The sequence below is a fragment of the Melospiza melodia genome, unplaced genomic scaffold (assembly GCF_035770615.1).
Source record: "Melospiza melodia melodia isolate bMelMel2 unplaced genomic scaffold, bMelMel2.pri scaffold_18, whole genome shotgun sequence".
NCBI lineage: Eukaryota > Metazoa > Chordata > Aves > Passeriformes > Passerellidae > Melospiza > Melospiza melodia.
Genome location: NW_026948525.1, coordinates 15,892,383 through 15,911,216, shown reverse-complemented (window position 1 = coordinate 15,911,216; position 18,834 = coordinate 15,892,383). Strand labels below are relative to the sequence as shown.

The following is an 18,834-nucleotide window of genomic DNA, read 5'->3' as shown; positions in this document are numbered from 1 at the left end:
GGCATCTCCCTGGCTGCGCTCCTGGGCAACGGACTCATCATCAGTGCCATAGCCTGCAGCCACCACCTGCACACGCCCATGTTCTTCTTCCTGCTCAACCTGGCCCTCAGTGACCTGGGCTCCATCTGCACCACTGTCCCCAAAGCCATGCACAATTCCCTCTGGAACACCACGGACATCTCCTACACAGGATGTGCTTCTCAGCTCTTCTTCTTTCTGTTCTTCATTGCAGCTGCATTCTATCTTCTAACCATCATGTGCTACGACCGCTACGTGTCCATCTGCAAACCCCTGCACTACGGGACCCTCCTGGGCAGTAGAGCTTGTACCCACATGGCAGCAGCTGCCTGGGCCAGTGCCTTTCTCAATGCTCTCCTTCAAACGGCCAATACATTTTCCCTGCCCCTGTGCCAGGGCAATGCCCTGGGCCAGTTCTTCTGTGAAGTGCCCCAGATCCTCAAGCTCTCCTGCACACACTCAAACCTCAGGGAATTGGGGCTTCTTGCTGTTAGTGCCTGTTTAGCATTTGGTTGTTTTGTGTTCATGATTTTCTCCTATGCGCAGATCTTCAGGGCTGTGCTGAGGATCCCCTCTGAGCAGGGATGGCACAAAGCCTTTTCCACCTGCCTCCCTCACCTGGCAATGGTCTCTCTGTTCATCAGCACCTCATTTTTTACCTACCTGAAGCCCCCCTCTATCTCCTCCCCATTCCTGGATCTGTCAGTGTCAGTTCTGTACTCGGTGGTGCCTCCAGCCTTGAACCCCCTCATCTACAGCCTGAGGAACCAGGAGCTCAAGGCTGCAGTGAAGAGACTGATGACTGGATGGTTTCAGGACCGTTAAACTGATGGTCAATTTCTGCCAATCATTTGTAATAAAAGTAATCTTTGATACTTCTTCTTGGTTTCATTTTGGTGGTCCTTTTTCTTAGTTTTTCTTCTTAATGTTGTCCACAAAGTAATGTTATATTTTGTGACATAGCTCATTTTGTTTCTCTCCACCTTCCCTGTGACCAACAGACTCTGTTAATGAAGGGCTGTTCGCTTGGTGGCTTTAAATGAACTAAAGGATCTCCCAGCCCAGTGTTCTGCAGAGATGCCCTTTCATTGCCTTCTCTGGAGCTGCAGCAGCAATGTCTGTGTGCAGAGCTGGGGGCAGATCAGTGCTGGCCCAGCAGCTGAGCCCAGCAGCAGCAGCACTTGGTGTTGCCAGTGCTGCTGCCATGGCCCTGTCCCACTGCCCTGGTGGCCCCAGTGTTGCTGCAGGGCCTGAGTGCTCTCGAGGCCAGGCACAGTCCTGGGGGTGAGAGTGCCAGGGCTGCAGCAGGGACAGGCCATGGGCACTGCTGGGGCAGCACTGACGCCTCAGGCCAGGGCCTGGGGGCTCCAGGCTCCTTGCCCAGGCTCTCTCAAGAACACGGCCAGGCCAATGCTCAGCACAGAAAACCCCCGTGAGCAGCCCCAGGCTGGCCGTGGGCAGGCTGGGGGCAAACAGCGTGGCTGGGGCTCTGCAAGGGCCCTGGGGGAGATAGGAATGAGCAGCAGAGCAGGGGCTGCTCCATCCCCAGTGTGCTGGACGGCCCAGGGCAGCATCCCAGAGCGTCCTGATGGAGCTGCCAACAACATCCCCCCTCTGCAGCCCTGGCCTCTCCCCCAGCTCACACAGGTGCCCCATCCTTGCAGGCACAGACACAGCAGCTCCTGTATGCATTGCACACAGCAGGTGGGAGCACCCTCATGCTGTTGCTCTGGGGACATGAACCTGAGGGAGTACAAATGCAATCAGCCCCTGGGGATAGCAAGAGCTTGGGAACTTGAACACCTTCCCCCATTTCTGGGGCTGAGTCCTGTGGCAGCTGCAGCTGCTGCTGTGCCCTCTGGGCTGAAGCTGTGGGGCCAGTGCCCAGAGAAGCCTGCCCTGAGCAGAGCTGTGGGTCCAGAGCTGGCTGGCCTGGGCTGTGGAGAGGCCCTTGGTGCTGCCCAGAGCTCAGGGCAGCTGGCAGAGCTTGCAGGGAGCTGGGCTGGGCTCCGAGAGCCTGGCCCAGAAACCATCAGTGTCCATCTCAGCCTGGCTGAGCGTGCAGGGGCAGGAATCAGGCCAGGCCTTGTGGGGCAGGGCCAGCACCTGTGCAAGGCATTGAAAACAGGCAAGTGGCCCAGAGAGGAGGCTGCTCTGGGCCCTTGGTGGCAGGGACAGATCAGGGCAGGGGCTCAGGATATGTCACCACCTGCCTTTGTTCCTGCTGGCTGATGCGCTCCTGTCAGACTTTGACAGGCAGATCCTGTCCCTCCCTCAGTGCTCAGAGCTCTTCCTGGCCATGGGCACTCACATGTGGGGATGTGCAATGCCAAGGGCAGGAGCATGAGGCAGTCTCTGCCAGGCTACTGAGCCGGGACAAGGAGGCAATGAGGCCCCAGCCCTGCAAGGGTCACTTGTCCCCTCCTGGCCTCAGGCCCAGGCCCAGCAGCCATGGTCAAAATGCTGCCCAAGTTGGCTCTGTCAGGGCTGTCTTGCAGCTGCTGCCCATCCCTGTGCCCTGTGCAGCCCAGGCTGTCCTACGGTGTCCCTGCCTTGTGCCTCTGCCCCTGCAGGCTGTTGTTATTCCCTGGCTGCCCCACCTGGCTGGGCCCTTCCTTTGCTGACAGCTCTGCCTCCTGCCTGCCTCTGCCTTCCCGCACAAAGCCTTGGGCTGCTCCAGGCTCGTTCTGATGGACGTGCTGCACCACAGCCCTGCCCTGGCAGGGAAATTCCCTTGTTTGGTGTCCAGTCTGGGCCTCCCCAACTTGGCAATAATTCTTCCTTTCTCCAGCTGTTCTTTACTATGCCAAAAGAATCCACCATCTCTGAAACCACCATTCAGTCACTCCCAGGGCTCTTCTCTGCTGTCCTCAGTCTCTGCCCCACTGAGCACAGAGCTCGTTTGTCCCTATACAATGGTCAAATTCCTGATGCCAGCAGCACCTGGACAAGAGGGACAATTCTTTTCTATTGGGAGGAAACCAGAGAACCCCAGGGTTTGAAGGCAGATGAGAGGCGGTCACCAGAGACCAAGGCTAGCCAGACCTGTCTTTGCAGCTGTTGTCTGAAAGCAGCCTTTGGATATATGGGGAGTTTTGAGGGTGGAATTCCATTTCAGCCACGGTTCCTGGACTGGAATGGCAGTTCTCCATAGGAAGGAGAAGGGTGGAGTCCCAGTGTTTCAAAGGCTGATTAGAGGCAGCCCCAAGGAGGCCAAGGCCAGCCAGACTTGTTGTCAGGGAAGAATGCTTGGACAGACATAATTTGGGAGGCCAAAGCCCACTTTTGTCTATGGGCATCAGGACAAGAAGACAGTTCTTTTCCACAGGAAGGAAAGTACAGAGCCCCAGTGTTTCAAAGGCAGATGAGAGTTGGCCCTCAGGAAGCCAAGGCAACCTGGACAGTCCTGGCAGCTTTTGTCTGGGAGCTATTCTTGGATATAAGGAATTTTAGAGGTGGATTCTCAATTTTGGCCATGGAGGCCTGGATGTGAAAGATGTTTTTTTCCATGGGAAGAAAAGCACAGGTCCCCAGTGCTTTGAAGGCAGATGAGAAGTGGCCCCCAAAAGGCCAAGGCCAGCCAGAGCTGTCTGTACTGGCAGGTTTCATGTGGGAACAATCTTTGCATATTAGGAAATTTGGAGGATGAATCCTATATTTGGCCATGAACCCCTGGAGGAAAATGACAGTTTTTTCCCACAGGAAGGAAAGCACGGAACTCCAGGGCTTCAGGGGGTGATGAGAAGTGACCCTCAACATGCCAAAGTCAGCTGGACCAGTCATGCACTCCCCAGGAGGCCCAGCCAGCCAGACCTGTTCCATGTTCTTGGATCCTTGGGGCCCTGCAGCATCACAACGGTCCCTTGATTCCATGAGGGTCTGTAGGATCACAACAGATCTTTGTTTCCATGAGACCCAGTGATATAACAATGGTCTCCTTGGCTCCACAGTGACACAATGGCCCCTTGCTTCCATGAGGCCTTGCCGTGTCAAAATCGTTTCCTTGTTTCCATGAGACTGTGCAATGCCACAATGGCCCATTGGTTCCATGAGGTCACAGAGTCTCAAAATAGCCCCTTGATTGTATTGGGTTCCCCGGGATCATAATGCCTCCTTGGTTCCACCAGGTCTGGATGTGTTACACCGGTCCCTTGCTTCCATGGGAACCAATAGTGTCACAATGCTCCCTTGCTTCCATGAGATCTTGCAGTTTCACAGTGGTTGCCTTGGTTCTGTGAAGTTCTGTGGTGTCACAATGGCCCCTTGGTCCCATGGGGACTCAGAGTGTCAGAATTGTCTCATTGGTCCATGAAGCCCCTCAGTGTCACAGTGGTCTCTTTGGGTTCCGCAGTATCACAATGGCACCTTGGTTCCGTGAAGCCCTGAAGGACAGAATGGCCCCTTGGTTTCATTGCGCTCCTCACTGTCACACAAGTTCTCAGTTCCATGGAGCCCTGCAGTGTCACAGTGCTCTCCTTGGTTCCATGGTGCCACACAGGGTCACAAGGGCCCCTCAGTTCTGCAAGGCCCCATAGTGTGACACAATGGCCCCTTGCCCCCATGAGGCCGTGTCACAATGGTCTCATTGGTTCCGCAATGCTCTGCAGTTCCTCAATGGCCCTTGAAGTGTCATAATGGTCTCAATGGGTTCCCCTGCTGGCTCACAATGACCTCCTTGGTTCCATGAAGCCCCATTGTGTAACAATGGTACTGTTGGTTCCACAGTCAGGATGGCCCTATGGTCTCACAGAGCTACACAGTCCCTTATAGAGCCCCATGGCCCCTTATGGAGCCTCACAGGGTCACTGTGAACCCCTTGATTCCATGAGGCCCTGCTGGGCTACAATGGCACCTTGGTTATACAAGGCCCTGAAGTGGCCCCTTGGTTCCAGTGGGTCCTGAAGTGTCACATCAGTCTCCATGTCTCTGTGAGGTCCCATAATGTCACAATGGACTGTTGATTCCATTAGCTTTTGTACTGCCAACAACAGCCAACAACAGTCTCCTAGGTTCCATGGTGTCACACTGGACCCTTGGTTTCATGGGGAGTCACAGTGTCAGAAGGTTCCATGAGGCCCTGCAGAGCCCCTTGATTCAATGAGGCCTCAAAGTGTCACAGTGGCCTCCAGGATTCAACGAGGCCCTGCAATGTCACAATGGACCTTTGCTTCCATGTGTTCCAGCACTATTCCGTGAATCCTTAGTTCCATGGGGCCCTGTAATGTCACAAGGGACTCCTTGGTTCCATGGTGCACCACAGTGTGACAACTGCCCCTTGGCCTGCACACACCGCATAGTGTCACAATGGTTCCTTGCTTCCATCAGGCCTTGTAGTGTCACAACGGCCCCTTGTTTCAGTAAGGCCTTTCATGTCACAGTGGTCTCCATGATTCCACAAGACCTTGCAGTGTTACAACAGACCATTGGTTTCACTGAGCCCCACAGTGTCACTGTGATCCCCTTGGCTCCACAAGGCTTTCAAGTGCCACAATGGCCCTTTGGTTTCACAAGGCCTCAAAGTGTAAAAATGGCCTCCATGGTTTCATGAGGCCCTCCTGTGTCACAATGGACCTTTGGTTCCATGATGCTCCAGAGTGTCCCAATGGTATCCTTGGTTCCATTGCACCCTTCATTACATGGAGACCCACAGTGTCCACTGTAGTCCCCTTGATTCCAAGAGGCCCTGCCATGCTGTAATGGCCTCTTGGTTCCAGTGGGTCCCAAAGTGTCAGAACAGTCTTCGATGTTCCATGAGGCCCCAAAAAGTCACTGTGGTCCCCTTGGTTCCAAAGGGCCCCACAGTGTCACAATGGCCCCTTGGTTCCAAGAGGCTTCTCAGAGTCACAATGGTCTCCTTGGATCCGCAGTGTCACAATGGAACATTGGTTCAATGTGGCCTCAATGTGCCAAAATGGAGTTTGGTTCCATGGGGTTCCGCTGTGTCAAAATGGACCCTTTGTTCCATGAGTTTGCTCAGTGTCACAGCTGGATCCTTGGTTCTGTGAGGCCCCACCATCACCAAATCTCCAAAATATCTGAATAAGACTCATTAACACTATTTTGCTATTTAAGAGGGGGTCATTTATTCAGGCCAGAGGTCTAGAGAGGAATAACTCCTAATCTTATGTGGACATGTAATTCTATCAGTGTCACTAAATGTGTATTACAATTTATCCATTACCATAAAGTTCCCCACCCCAAGTTCCCAGATTCAGTCATTTTTCTATGATGGAATTCTTGAGCCAGATGTCTTCTTCTCTTCCAACCATTTCGGCTGGGAAGAAAGCCCCTGAATGGCTTGTTCCTGTGCTAAAAGTTTACAGGCACAGTAAAAATTGAATTAACAATTTTGGTATCAGCCCAAGGCCTTGTGTGGGCAGGCAGAGGCAGGCAGGAGGCAGAGCTGTCAGCAAAGGAAGGGCCCAGCCAGGTGGGGCAGCCAGGGGATAACGACAGCCTGCAGGGACAGAGGCACAAGGCAGGGACACCGTAGGACAGCCTGGGCTGCACAGGGCACAGGGATGGGCAGCAGCTGCAAGACAGCCCTGACAGAGCCAACCTGGGCAGCACTTTGGCCATGGCTGCTGGGCCTGGGCCTGAGGCAGGAGCAGGAGACAAGTGACCCTTGCAGGGCTGGGGCCTCATTGCCTCCTTGTCCCTGCTCAGCAGCCTGGCAGGGGCCGCCCCATGCTCCTGCCCTTGGCATTGCACATCCCCACATGCCAGTGCCCATTCTTGGAAGAGCCCTGAGCAAGGAGGGAGGGACAGGATCTGCCTGGCCAAAGGCTGGGGCTCAGACCTTGGCCCTTTGCATTCCTGAAACACATCCAGGTTTGCTCAGCACCAGAGACACCTTTGCCTTGCTTGTCCCCAGCTGTCATTACTGCCTCCAATGTTCTGCTCTCCCTGGAACCTAGGGACACTTTCACATGAGCTGTGTCCCTCAACAGGACCCATTAAAAATTAAAGAAAATTTGGACTTTGAATCTGATTTTGAGCTCTTGAGAAGTTCTTTGAGCACACTCTGAGGGACTGAGTCTGATGCAAGAGCACTGAATCCCCAGAGGGTCATTGAAGTCCTTGTGCTGTGTCTGTGCTGCTGAGCTGGGCCGGGCTTCTGGCCCAGAGGCAGCTCCTGGCAAGGGCAACGCTGCAAAGAGACAGCTCTGGCCAGGAGCAGCTCCTGTGAACAGCCAAGCAGGGCTGGGGCACTGCCAGGGCCCCTCAGGCACATGAGCAGGGCACAGACAGAGCTCACAGGGGCTCAGCACTGGCAGGGGCTGTGGGATGGCCCCAAGGTCAGAGCAGCACCTCTGTGGCTGTGTCATAGAGGCACAGAGCAGCTGTGATGTCAGCAAGGGGCTGTGTGACAGCACAGAGTGGGATGTGTGAGGTCACAGGTTGGGCTGTGTGACAGCACAGAGGGGAGTGTGATGTCACAGAGCTAGTTGTGACATCATAGAAAGTGGCTCTGTGACATCACACTGTGGGTTGTGACATAGATATGATAGCATAGGGCAACTGTGTGATGTCACAGAGAAGGCTGTGATGCCACAGGGTGATTATGACATCACAAATCTGCTCTGTGACATCACATATCAGCTGAATGGCATCATATGGAGGCTGTGTGACATAACAGAGTGGTTGTGTGACATCATAGGAGGCTGTGTGACATCACAGGTAGCACGTCATATCACAGGGGCTATGTGATATCACAGGGGATGTGTGACATCACAAGGATGCTCTGTGACATCACAAGGATGCTCTGTGACATCACAAGGGCAGTGTGACATCACAGGTGGTTGTGTGGCATCACAGGGGCTGTGTGAAATCTCAGGGGCTATGTCACATCACAGCGGCAGTGTGACATTGCTGGAGCTGTGTGACATCACAGGGGCCGTGTGAGGTCACTGGGGAGGTCACTCTGCCCCAGCCCGCCTCACAGTTCCCCCCAGAGCAGTCCAACCCTGCTCATGCACAGCGGGGTCCCCTGTTCCCCCGGGTCCCCCTGCCCCCGGCCCTGCAGCCTCCCCCAGATGATGTTCCACGAGATCGACGCCAGAGCCTGACATGGGGCCGGGGGGCCGGGGCCCTGGGGGTGGCACAGGGGGACAGGGACCCCCCGGCAGCATCCCCCTGTCCCCCAGGGCCAGAGCCTGGGCCAGGGCTCATTCACCTTGTTAGAGATAAATATCATATAATTGGCTTTTTGAAAATATTAAAATGAATTTTCTAGTAGGAGTCCTAGTAAAATATATGTATTGTTTAAGTGGCTTTGCCCCGATCCTAGTATTTCTAAATGGGCTGCAACTGTGATGTCCTTAATTGGGTGGCAGCTGTGGCTAATGAAGATAACTAGGATAAAAGGGGGTGGGCTGGCCAGTCAGGGACAGCCTTGGAGGAGCGCTGACAATGAAGCAGGAGCAACACTGCTGTGAAGCGCTTTGTGTGAGAAAACCACCCAGAAGGTACGGGACTTTAGAAATATGGTAACAACAATAAGGAAACAACAGATTTTATATGTGGGATGTTAAAGTGACTTTGTTCTAAAGATTGTTTTTATTTCTGTTGTTAATAAGGCTCAGTGAAATAGCTGCTTGTGTTAAACTGCCTGCTTGGATGGGATAACATCCAATGCACACAGGATGAGGACACCTGTTCAGATCTGCCAACTATCAGCACTCCCCGTCTGAAGGCCGAATGGACCAAGGCCAAAAATTGGAGGTGATAAAGAGAAGGAGCCTAAACCACAGCCAAGAAACACACATGCTCTGAAAAGGCAGACCCAAACAGGGGCCATGTAAAATCGTTCCAGGAGTATGTAAAATAGTTTATGGATATGCATGAGGGTCTATGATTATGCAACAGACTGATGTAAGGGGAAAGGTATTTCAGGGGATCCCTGAAGGTAACAGGGTGCTCCTGGCTGAGTGCCAAGATGCACCTGGCCATAATAACCTTTGCTACATGGTCCTGGTCTCCCACTGTCCTTTATTAAACTTTTTACATTTTCACAGGGGAATTAATGTGTTTTTCACAAATGGAATCTCACAGAAACAAGGGTCAGTTGTTAAGCCAAGGCTCTGCTTTGACCAAGTGGGGCCTCATGGGACACAGGTGCCACTGGGACATTGCCAGGTCTGGTAGGAACAAGGCTTCATTATTGCACAGCAAGGCCTCAGGGTGCTCAGGAGAGCAACGTGACAATGACATCTTGGGGAACCAAGTGTCACCTGCAAACACAACGGGGCCTCATGGAAGCCAGGGGCCACTTGGATATTGCCAGGGCAGGTGGAACTCAGTGTCCATTGTGACATAGCACAGCCTCATGGAAATCAGCAGAGCATTGGGACAGCCTGGAATCTCACGGAGCCAAGGCTCTACTTTAGCAAAGTCACACCCACAGGACACAGGTGCCAGCGGGACATTGCCAGCTCTTGTGGAACCCAGTGTCCACTGTGACACAACAGAACCTCATGGAAACATGGGAACCACTGTGACACAATGGAATCTCATGGAAGCAAGTGTCAGTTGTGAACACAGCATGGCCTCATGGAACCCAGGTGCAATGGGGACCGTGCTGTGGCTCGTGGGAGCAAGGGGCCATTGTGACACACAGGGGTTCCATGAGACACTGCCGTGTCACAATGGGCCCTTGGTTCCATCAGGTTCCATTGTGTCACAGTGCTCTCCTAGGTCCCATGAGGCTTTGGTCTGACACAGTGGTGTCTTGTTCCTACTAGGACTGACAATGTCCCAGTGGCACCTGTGTCCCATGAGGCACCATCTGATCCAAGTAAAGCCTTGCTCCCATGAGATTGCACTGTGTCACAATGTTCTGCTTGGTTTCATGACAACCTGATGTGTTGACAATTGATCCTTGGATGCCAGAGATTCCATTGCATCACAGCAGTGTCCTTGGTTCCGTAAGGCCCAGCTTTGTCACAACTGGACCGTGGTTCCATGAGATTCCATTGCATCACAGCTGTGTCCTTGGTTCCGTGAGGCCCTGCTGGGTCACAGAGGAGCCTTTGTGCCATTCGTTTCCATGGTGCCACAATGGTCTCCAGCATTCCATGAAGCCACGCAGCAAAAGAGTGGACCCTTGAATCCATGAGTTTCCATTCCATCACAACGGTCTCTTGGATTCCATGAGGCCATGCTGTAAAAGAGTAGACCCTTGGATCCATGAGTTTCCATTCCATTAGGATGATCTCTTGAATTCCACGAGGCCCTGCTGTGTCACTAAGAAGCCTTTGTTCCATGTGTTCCCATTGGGACACAATGGTCTCCAGCGCTCCATGAGGCTGAGCCGTGAAACTCTGGGCACTTGGTTCTATGAGATTCCACCATGGTGTCACCATGGTCTCCTGGGACCTGTAACAATTCACACTTGGTTCCATGAGATTCCACCACGGTGTCACCCACTCGATCTCCTTTAGCCTTCAGTTCCATTTTAAAAGTCAAATTACAACACTCCATTAGCATACTCATATTTGCATAAAGCTGTGTCATGTTTTTACAACCCTGTGTGGCTTCAGCATCTGGGTCAGTTGCTCCTGTGGTGCTCATCAGTCTTCTGGTGCTCTTTTGATGAAGGCTTCTGTCATCCTCCTCATGTTGGAACTTTTTACCTGGATCATCAGCCTATTCCTGGTGCTCCTTGTTCTTCATTCTAACCTGGTTTGAGCTGATTTTGCCCTTTGCAAGTTCTGTTCAAACTTGCTCTCTTGCTCTTGAGGCGTTTGTTGTGTCGCTTGCTCTGCTCTCTTGCTTTCTCTGCTGTCTCACTGGCTTTGCCTGCACATCTCGCTCCAGTGCTGCTTGTGGGGAAGCTTTCCTTGCACAGTCCTGAGGATTATCCCCCAGCCTGGGATCCCAGCAGCTCCACGCCTGGCCAGGAGGAGCAGCAGGGCAAGGGCTGACAGGGCATCCCCCCAGATGTGGCCCCCACTGGTGACACAGCTGGACATTTGGGAGGCTGCCTCAGGCTTTATTGTCCACCAGCATCCCAGGAGGGAGCAGAAAATCCTCCTGCAAACACTGATTCCGGAGGCTCCCAGTGCTTCCTTGTCTCCAGGAGCTTCTGTCAAGCCCCAGGGAAACCTCGGTGCCACACTGTTCCACAGCCTCACAATGCTCTGCTGGCTCCCTTGAGGTCCCCCTGTGTCCCCCTGCAGCCTTGGCTCCATCAGGGTCTCCTGGCTCCATGATGCTCCACTCTGTCGCAAGGGGCATCTGCAGCTCAGCTTTGGAGCCCTGCAAGATCCAAAGATTCCCCCCCAAAAACACCAGCCCAGGGACACCCAGGATATTTGGGCTGAGCTCCTGCTCCCCAGGCACCTGCATGGAACCCAAGTGACCGCTGGAATTCCAAGGAATGTTCTGGAACAAACTGTCTCTGGTCAGACAGCAGGGTGCCCTGGAACACAGGTGCCACTGGGACACGAACACGACCCATGGAACCGAGTGTCCATGGTGACAGAGCCAGGCCTGATGGAACTCTGGAGAACATTGTTACCCAATGGAATCTCATGGAACCAGGTGTCCATGAAAGACTGGAGAACATTGTTCCCCAAAGGAATCTCATGGAGCCAAGTGACCACAGTGACAGAGCCAGGCCTGATGGAACACTGGAGAACATTGTTACCCAGTGGAATCCATGGAATCAGGTGTCCATGGAACAGTGGAGAACACTGTTACCCAATGGAATCCCATGCAATCAGGCGTCCATGGAACAGTGGAGAACATTGTTACCCAATGGAATCCCATGCAACCAGGCGTCCATGGTGACAGAGCCGGGCCTAATGGAAGCTAGTGGAACACAGGAGAACATTTTTACCTGTTGGAACCCTGGCTGCTGAGAATTTCAGACTTTCTGAGCTGACAGACACTGACCCCCAAGAAAACACTGCATTTGACCTGAGGCTGTGGAGAAGGCTTCCAAAATGGAAAGACAGAACTGGTATTATGAGTGTGGAATTTGAATAGAAGGGTGTAATATCACATGGTGGAAAACTTGGAGTTTAAGGTTTTTGAATATAGTAATATATATAAAACAAGATGGAGGTTTTAGGATGGAGGCTGATCCTTCCTCTTTGCCTTCTCCTCCCTCGTCCTCCCTCGTCCTCCTCCTCCTCCTTTTCCTCCTCCTCTGCGGAGGATCATTAATGGGACATCACATCATGATCAATGTGATCATGTGAAGCCAATTTATTACAAAAAGCGAGTTTTATACTATTCTCTATTGTTCATGCCTCAAGCTAATACATGATTGATTAAATACTTTTTATGCACACATTTTAACATTTTAGTTAATTTTTGTTGGTCTTCCTTCTTCATGCTTCTCGCTGCAGTTTTCTTGTCTGTGTTTGCATCCTGAACTGTCAGCTTTTGAGCGTGTTCTTCTTCTTTTGTGTCCTTCATGGACATCATGACCTTACTCAGTCCCTATGAAGGCTGGATTGTGCATATGTTGCATTAGTCCATTGTCCTGCAAAAAACTCTCACCACTCCTCGGGTTTGGGTGGTATTGTGTTAATGGATAAAAAAGTCCCAATTGCTAGGCATGGGTGGTTGGTTATTGGGTTAAAAGTAAGAATAATTTAGGTGTCATTTCTTAATTGGACAGTTTATTCTTAAAAGACCTTGTAGAGAGAGAGATGGAGCTTCATTTTTACCTTGTTAGCGAAGTGCTGCAGAACTAACAGCTTGTGAGACTGTTCTAGAGACAAGAGCTAATGGACACCTGAGTCCAAACAAGACATGCTGTCTTGGGATTTAATCCCGACCTTGGCAGAAAAGAAGCAAAAGAATTCACTGTTATCCCACGGACTCTCATGGAACCAGGTGTCCACTGTTTCATGGTACAGCCCCAGAGAGTGGTGAGACCATTGTGCCACAATGGAATATCCTAGAATCAAGGCTCCCTTGTGATAAACCTGGGCTTTATGGAACCAAGGACACCGCTGGGATGCAATGGGATCTCAAGGAACCAAGGGTCAACTGTAAACACATCAGATTCTCAGGAAACCACAGAGAACACTGTGACACAGAGAGGGGCCTCATGGGACCCAGGAGACCAAGGTGACATTGTGGAATCTCATGGAACCAAGTGTGAATTGTTTCAGGACCCAAGCGACCATGGAGACACAACAGTGCAATGTCATGGAATCTCAACTCTGAGTTGTTACAGGACCCAGGAAACCATGGTGACACCATGGTGGTATATCTCATGGAACCAAGTGTGAATTGTTAAAGGACCCAGGAAACCATGGTGACACCTTGGTGGAATGTTGAAGATGGCAATGCAAGTTGTTTTCCATTACCATCTGTATGGCAGATTACCTTTGTCAAGTGGGCAGTTTGCTTTATCTCTCTCTTTGAGTGACCACATTCACACCTCCCTCAGGAGGGGACATCTGATAACAGGCTATAGAATGTCACTTCATGACTGATAAGAGCTATAACATCCCATTGTCAGATGCTCTGCCCAGAGGGAAGAGACAAGCATTGCTACCCAGATATAATCCAGAAATTTTTTGAGACACCAGCATGTTTTTCTCCACGGGATTCCCCAGAGAAACAGCAGCTGCCTCTCCTTCCATGGGATCTTCAGAGGAAGAATACATCCTTCTCTACAGATTCCCTTTGCTCCAACAGAACCACACCTGATACTTCAGGAGGACTGCAGTCACATTTCCAATTGGACTGCCACCAACACCCTGACACACAGGGTGTCAGGTTGGGTTCTGACTCTGTCAGTGTTGTTCTAGTGTACTGCATTGTTTATTTTATCCTTTATTTTTTTCCTTTCCTATTAAAGAACTGTTATTTCCTGCTCCCATATTTTTGCCTGAGAGCCCCCTTAATTTAAAATTTATAGCAATTCGGAGGCATGGGGAGGGTTTACATTTTCCATTTCAGGGGAGGCTCCTGCCTTCCTTAGCAGACTCCTGTCTTTCCAAACCAAGACAGATTTTGGCACCCAACATGCGGCACGAGGGCACAGAAACAAAAAAGGGAATAACAGTTCTCGAGTAATCTGAGTTTTGTGTGTGGCTATAGAAACCTCATTAAGCGACACCATGTGGTCCAGCTTGCCCTGGTTTGGGTGTCACGTGATCGTGGCTGTATTTCTCCCATTTATAGGCCCTTATCTGAATATGGGTCCTATAACCAATGCTACTGTGGCTGTTATCCGGTTTGTTTTATGGGTGAATAAGGTGAGGGATTCATGGATTTTTAACTTCCTCTGGAAAGCAAGCACATGGATTCACAGCTATCACACACTAACTGTATGTTTTTGGGGTTACTTTAATAATACAGCACCTGCTGTAAGGAAATGACACTGGGCGAAATCTTCTCCCAACCCTTTAGCCATTTCTTTGGGTCCGCCCCACCAGTTTTCGAAGGGTTGAGATCCACTCTAAATGTTAATAATATCATACAGTGGCTGGTGTTGCTGATAGGCCTGTTCTATTTAGCATTTAGAGAGAAGGGGAGACTTACCTGGATAACTACCATGACACCTACCCCAGAACCTAACACGTCACCAGAGCCTAGGGATGCTGCTGCCCCAGAGCCTGACCCTATACCACAGCCCACCTCAGATACGAACCACCCAGATTGGGTGGGGGGTCTGGTGAAGGAGATGTGCAAAATGCTGAAGGAATGCACTTCCCAGCTGGTGAGGAAACCTCCCCCTGCCTCGAAGAGGGAGAGTCTAACAGTGCAGCAGTGGAACCCATATATGTTACAACTGTCTGGGTTCCAGCTGAATTGTGAAGGCAGTCACATCCAGCAGCAGTTGCCCCTGTAGAAACAAGGAGATCTAAGATGAAAGCAGAGAACCCAGATAGGGGATGGCTCTCACAACCCACAGGGGAGCCAGAGGTTGCGATCATCACCGAGTCCCTGATGTATGAAAGTCTCCGTAATCTGCACAAAGACATTGTACGATGGGGACATGAGGCTTATACAACCTGGCTACTCCGGGTCTGGGATCTTATGGGTACAGGCATCCAGCTGGACGGTGGTGAGGCAAGGAATTTGGGACCCTTGACCCAGGACTCAGGTATCAATCATATTTTTGTAAGGGAGGCGGGGTCCCTTTCCCTCTGGGAGCGACTTTTAATGAGTGTCAAAGAGAGGTTTGTTCAAAGGGAAAGAATGCAGGAGCACCACCATAGAATGTGCTGGAAGACTCTTGAGGAAGGGATCCAACAGCTGAGAGAAGTGGCAGTATTGGAGGGACTCTTTGAGAGGGATGGACAGCATGATAATGACCCTGACAAAGTCAGGTGCACAGGGCAAATGTTGTGGAGCCTGGCAAATCTGGGGCCATCCCAATACACCACATTTATTGCAATGATTAATGCTGATACCAACCAAGAGACAGTGGGTTCTGTGGCCAACGAGCTTAGGCATTATGAAAGTATGATCAATGGACCACTGCAGGCTCATGTCTCTGCTGTGGTCCAAGAACTCAGAGAGGAGATGAGGGAGATGAGGGAGGAGATCAGGAGGAACAGTTCCCACATTGCACCAGTGCAAGTCACAGGCCCCAAAGTCAGAGCCCAACGTTCCATAACTAGAGAGAGAGGGTACACCACACGGGCTGACCTGTGTTTTTTTCTGCGTGACCATGGAGAAGATATAGGAAAGTGAGATGGAAAACCCACTTCTGTCCTGGCAGCATGGGTGCATCAACTCAAAGAGGGAAACAATAATCGAGGGAACTCCAGTAAAATGAAGGTAGCCTCAGCCTCCCATGACCGAGCTGCTGAGTATGATCTGTCAGATCCCCTGGAAGGTACCTCTACCATGTATACCCAGGGTTAGAGGGGCCCTGCCTCTAGCCAGGGAGAGGCACAGGAAAACTGGATTTTCTGGACGGTGTGGATCTGATGGCCTGGCATATCAGAACCACAAAAGTACAATGCCTTAGTTGATACTCGTGCACAGTGTACCCTGATACCATCAGGACATGTGGGGGCAGAACCTGTTTCCAGGGCCGGGGTGACGGGGGGATCACAGCAATTGACCCTGTTAGAACCTGAGGTGAGACTGACTGGAAAAGAGTGGCAGAAACATCCTCTTGTGACTGGCCCAGAGGTCTTGTGTATTCTAGGCATAGAATTCCTCCAGAATGGCTGTTACAAAGACCCAAAGGGACTCAGATGGGCTTTTGGCATAGCTGCTGTGGAGGCAGAAAACATCAAGCAGTTGAACACTTTGCCTGGACTATCAGAAAGCCCATCTGCAGTAGGACTCCTGAAGGCGGAAGAGCAATGACTGCCAATTGCCACCTCAACAGTGCACCGCCGGCAGTATTGGACGAATCAAGATGCCGTGACCCCATCCAAAAAATGATCCGAGAGCTGGAGAGCCAAGGGGTGGTCAGCAAGACCCACTCACCCTTCAACAGCCCCATCTGGCCTGTGCGCAAGTCTGACAGAGAATGGAGACTGACTGTGGACTATTGTGGCTTGAATTAAGTGACTCCACCACTGAGCGCTGCTGTGCCAGACATATTAGAGCTCCAGTACGAGCTGGAGTCCAAGGCAGTGAAGTGGTACGCCACTTTAGACATTGCTAACGCTTTTTTCTCCATTCCTCTGGCAGCAAAATGCAGGCCTCAGTTTGCTTTCACCTGGAGGTCTGTGCAGTACACCTGGAACCGACTGCCCCAGCGGTGGAAACACAGTCCCACCATCTGCCATGGACTGATCCAGGCTGCACTGGACAAGGGTGAGGCTCCAGAGCACTTGCAATACATTGATGACATGATTGTGTGTGGGAACACGGCAATGGAAGTATTTGAGAAAGGAGAGAGGATCATCAGGATTCTGCTAGAAGCCGGCTTCACTATCAAGAAGAGTAAAGTCAAGGGACCTGCCCGAGAGATCCAGTTCCTGGGAGTGAAGTTGCAAGATGGATGGCGTCAGATTCACACTGAGGTAATCAACAAAATCACTGCAATGTCTCCACCAAGTAGCAAGAAGGAAATGCACGCTTTCCTGGGTGCCATAGGCTTTTGGAGAATGCACATTCCCGAATACGCTCAGATTGTGAGCCCTTTTTACTTGGTCACCCGCAAGAAGAAGGAGTTCCACTGGGGCCCTGAGCAGCAACAAGATTTTGCCCAGATCAAGCAGGAGACCGCTCATGCGGTTGTCCTTGGCCCAGTCAGGACAGGACCAGAGATGAAGTACATGCTCTACTCTGCAGCCGGGAACCATGGCTTGTCATGGAGCCTTTGGCAGAAGGTGCCTGGGGAGACTCGAGGCCGACCGCTGGGATTTTGGAGTCGAAGTTACAGAGGCTCTGAAGCCAACTACACTCCTACAGAGAAGGAAATCTTGGCTGCCTATGAAGGAGTCCAGGCTGCCTCAGAGGTGATGGGCACATAAGCGCAACTCCTCCTGGCTCACCGACTACCAGTGCTGGGATGGATGTTTAAAGGAAAGGTTCCCACCACCCACCACGCCACTGATGCTACATGGAGTAAATGGATTGCTCTTATCACACAGCACGCTCGTATTGGACACCTGAATCGCCCTGGGATTTTTGGGATAATTGCAAATTGGCTGGAAGGTGAGAACTTTGGTCTCACTGATGAAGAGGAACAAGAACCAGTGACACGTGCTGAAGAAGCTCCACCATACAACGAACTGCCAGCAGAAGATACACGCTACACTCTTTTCACTGATGGTTCTTGCCACATTGTAGGGATGAACCGGAAGTGGAAAGCAGCCGTATGGAGTCCCACATGACAGGTTGCACAAGCTACTGAATGAGAAGGTGGATCAAGCCAACTTGCAGAACTCAAAGCTGTTCAGCTGGCCCTGGACATTGCTGAGAGAGAGAAGTAGCCAAAGTCCACCTTTATACTGATTTGTGGATGGTAGCCAAAGCTCTTTGGGGCTGGCTGGAAAGGTGGAAGAAGGCCAACTGGCAGTGTAGAGGAAAGCCAGTCTGGGCTGCTGAAGAGTTGAAAGACATTGCTACCAGGGTAGAGAAGCTGCCTGTAAAAGTCTGCCATGTAGATGCCCATGTCCCCAAGAGTTGGGCTAATAAGGAACACCAAAACAACGAACTGGTAGATCAGGCAGAAAAAACAGAGGTGTCGAAGTTAGACTTAGACTGGCAACACAAGGGAGAGTTATATCCTAGCTCAATGGGCCCATGATGCCTCCGGTCATCAGGGCAGAGATGCCACCTATAAGTGGGCATGAGACCAAGGGGTGGATTTAACCATGGACAGTATTTCTCAGGTTATCCATGACTGTGAGACATGTGCTGCCATCAAGCAGGCCAAGCGAGTGAAGCCCCTGTGGTATGGTGGGCGGTGGTCCAAGTACAAGTATGGGGAGGCCTGGCAGATTGACTCCATCCCACCGCCCCAGACACGCCAAGGCAAGTGCTATGTGCTGACCATGGTGGAAGCCACCACTGGATGGTTGGAGACCTACCCTGTGCCTCACGCCACTGCCAGGAACACCATCCTGGGCCTGGAAAAGCAAATCCTGTGGGGACATGGCACCTCTGAGAGAATTGAGTCAGACAACGGGACCCATTTCCCAAAAGATGGGCCTTTTCAACACCTGGGCCAGAGAACATGGTATTGAATGGATCTATCATATCCCCTATCATGCACCAGCTGCCAGGAAAGTTGAACAATGGTGCAATGGACTACTTAAGACTACCCTGAAGGCACTTGGAAGGGGAGCTTTTGGAAACTGGAAAATGAACTCAGCAAAAGCCACCTGGATGGTCAACACCAGAGGGTCCATCAATTGAGCTTGTCCAGCC

The 18,834-nt window shown here is 51.5% G+C and overlaps 1 protein-coding gene across 1 annotated transcript in view; it reads left to right on the top strand.

Annotated features, from left to right (window-relative positions):
• Positions 1-291: 291 nt before the first annotated feature.
• The window catches only part of LOC134433394 (olfactory receptor 14J1-like), a gene marked incomplete at its 5' end in the record, with an annotated part of 33,742 nt that continues 15,199 nt past the window's right edge, over positions 292-18,834 (top strand). The window contains one exon of the mRNA XM_063182251.1: positions 292-753. Within this exon, the coding sequence (XP_063038321.1) occupies positions 292-753 (462 nt within the window). The remainder of the gene's footprint in view (positions 754-18,834) is intronic.